General features: G+C 36.7%; 1 protein-coding gene across 1 annotated transcript in view; it reads left to right on the forward strand.

Moving 5' to 3' along the window:
- Positions 1-2815, forward strand: part of LOC112514123 — a 14211-nt gene extending 11396 nt beyond the window's left edge. The window contains exon 2 of the mRNA XM_025120455.1: positions 2465-2815. Coding sequence (XP_024976223.1) covers positions 2465-2815 — 351 coding nt within the window. The remainder of the gene's footprint in view (positions 1-2464) is intronic.
- Positions 2816-3140: the final 325 nt, after the last annotated feature.

Consider the following 3140-nt stretch of genomic DNA (forward strand, 5'->3'; position numbering starts at 1 on the left):
CTACAAGTCAAAGACGACAGAACCTCTGTCATGTCTTACAGAGGTTCTGCAGCATGTCTTCTGTATAGATCTTCTTTAGTTGTTTTTACATAGGTTTATTAGCTGCTCGTGTCTATCATGTGTTCTTGTCTGTAATCTATTTTGATCGAACGGCTTAGATTAATTTACTTTTAGGTCGTGTCAGGAAACGGTTACTTGCTTGTATAAATAGCAGCGTAGGCCCTTRTATTTCAGTGTGCTTCAGTATTGTAATTGTTAACATTTTCATTAAATTGAAAATCATTTTGAAGCTCTCTCTTGTGTTCATCAATCGTCTTCATCGTGTTCTTATTGATTTCTACTGTGCTTGATTCTTATTACTTCCGCTGCGTTAACACTGTCAAACAGATCATCCAAGTAAGTAATCTATACCAAGAAACTGAGTTAATCGATCCTACAGGTATGTTGTTCGATTTATTCATAAACCGACCAAAGCCTTGAGCGGAATTATGTAATCCGACTGAGCGAAGATCAAATTTGAGAAGTGTTGAAAAAATGTTGTATATATAAACCGGACAAGCTTGATCGGGTTTGTTTTGAAGTTGTCCGGATTGGTAAATCGAACAAGTAAGCTTGTGTTGTCCGGTTTGTTACACCAGCCAAGACTTGACCGGAGATGAAGTCCGGCCAAGTCTATGTTGCCAAATTTCAAGGTTGACCGGATTAGTAATTTAACTAAAGGTATTTGTTCAAATGAATCATTAATATGACATTCAATTAATATGATAAAGAATGAGAAATTTTATAAAAATGATTTTGAACTGATGATATTCCACTAGGACATTTATGACTTCGGTCTGTTCTAATTGGAGATATTTTGTAAGGAATTTGATGAGAAAATAAGGATGGCATATCAAGGAGAGGTGTATCATGGGATAAGGGTGGCATATCAAGGAGAGGTGTACCTTTAGATATAAGGGTGGCATTTGTATGTGTGTGTTACGTAATATAACTCTTACTATTATATCCTTTAAGATTATTGTGATTTTGAGTCTTTATTTCTTTGTGATTTAAAGATTTATGATTAGGGTTCTTACTGAAAATCGTAGTCTGAATGTTATTGAGGAGATGATAACACGTCTATAACCTGAAGCTTTAAATAAACCTTGTTTTTAATTAAAAAGGTTTAAAGTAGTGTTATGTAAATTTGGAAGGTTCCAACCTGTTTGGTTTGGATATGTTATTTATAAAACTGAGTGATTGGCTTTGGAAATTGGCAAGGTATTGGTATTATGTTTTTACTTGTTCATATATTTGTTATATATATATATATATATATATGAAAAGTTGATTTGAATAATATTTTGGTGATCCTCACCCTACAATGACATAGAAAAAGGGATCTCACTAGACCTTCCGGTCTAACCCTCATTTTGTGGTTTTAAATATGTATTGCAGGAAGTGCTGACGGTAAAGGGAAGGGGAAAATGTGATATTTTCCTGCGTCGTCTATAATGCATATAGTGTTTGGTAGATGAATGATGATTAGTACAAGAAATGTATTTTGAATTTTTGGACCATGTATTCTGTATGGTAGATTCTTGTACTACGGGACCTGAATGGTGTATACATATGTATTTCTTGTGAAAGAAAGTATGTGTTACATGCAATATGTGGTATGGGGTATTACAGAAAGTGGTATCAGAGCCTGAGTTTAAGGGATTTAGGTATTTAAAGCATGATACCTAGACTTAAACTATTTCATTGCATGTCAGGGGTCCCGGACATAGTTAGCACCATTGGAAATAATAATGATGAGTTGAAAGAACAGTGTGTAAGGTAAATTCTAATTACATCTAGCCAGTGTAATTACAAATATGCAGGTACATATCTGGACTTAAATACTTCATTATATTTGGGAATGTGAATACGTGATCATTAACATTAAATCTGCAGATGTCTAGCCGAACACGGAGATCTGAGAGAATTGCTCGTCATGAGTCTGAAATAGAGAGGAATCACCCGTTAATCTTCCAACGAGTACTTCTGGAAATAGAGGTCGGGGAAGAACAAGGGGAAGAAGCAGAGGAAGAAGCCAGACACAGGGAAGGGGTCAGGCTGAGACACACTCTGAACATGAAGAATCTCACTCTGGGAATGTTCAAGAGAAACAGGTGCCACACCCAGAATACATAACAAGAGATATGCTGGCAGAAGAAATGGGAAAGTTAAGGAAACCTTGACATCTATCATGGGAATACCGGCCAGGATTGAAACGGAAAGAGTGGAAGTGCATCCCTCTGTTCCAATTGCTCACAGCAAGGAAGAAGACATTAAGATGTTCTTGACTTGTAAATCCCCAACTTTCTCTGGAGAAAGAGATCCAGTTAGGGCTATGCGTTGGATCAAGGAGATTGAATATGTGTTTTACACCATTAGGTGTCCAAAAASAGATAAAGTTTAATTTGTTGTATCTGTATTGAAGTATAATGCTTTGTTTTGGTGGGAAGTTGAGTCTTTGGTCAGAACAGATGTCTTACAAACATTATCTTGGGCGGAATTTGTAAACCGATTCAAAGATCAGTTTTGTCCCAAGACGGCTGCAAGACAAATGAAAGAAGATTTTCTGAAATTGGAACAAGGTAACAGAACTGTTTGGGAGTACACTGAAAAGTTCATTGAGTATTCCCGATTTGCTGAACATTACATCTCGTCAGAATCCAGAAAGGTGGAGATGTATATCTGGGGGTTAAAACCTTGGATCCGTGAATTTGTAATCGCTATGAACCCTACTACCTTTTCATTAATTGTGGATGCGGCGGAAGTTACTAAGTGAAATAAGAACCGGTAGACAGAGGGTAAAGTTGTAGAGAAAAGGAAATGGGAAGGACCTTCATCTAACTTTCGAGGGTCAAAACCAGTGAAATATGATAATAGAACTGAACAGAAGGTCGGTGAGAAAGTCTGTGCTCAGTGTCGACTGGTTCATCAAGGGGACTATAAATCAGACACAAGAAAATGTTACAAATATGATGAGGTAGGTTATTTGTCAAGAAGCTGCATCTTCTATTTCTACAATTTCGCAAATATGATGGAATCTCCTGAGGATATGCTTGATGTTGTTATGTGATCTAGGTTCTTTTGCTTGTGCAATGGCACCT

This window comes from Cynara cardunculus (assembly GCF_001531365.2).
Source record: "Cynara cardunculus var. scolymus isolate 2C chromosome LG 6, CcrdV1, whole genome shotgun sequence".
Classification (NCBI taxonomy): Eukaryota; Viridiplantae; Streptophyta; class Magnoliopsida; order Asterales; family Asteraceae; genus Cynara; species Cynara cardunculus.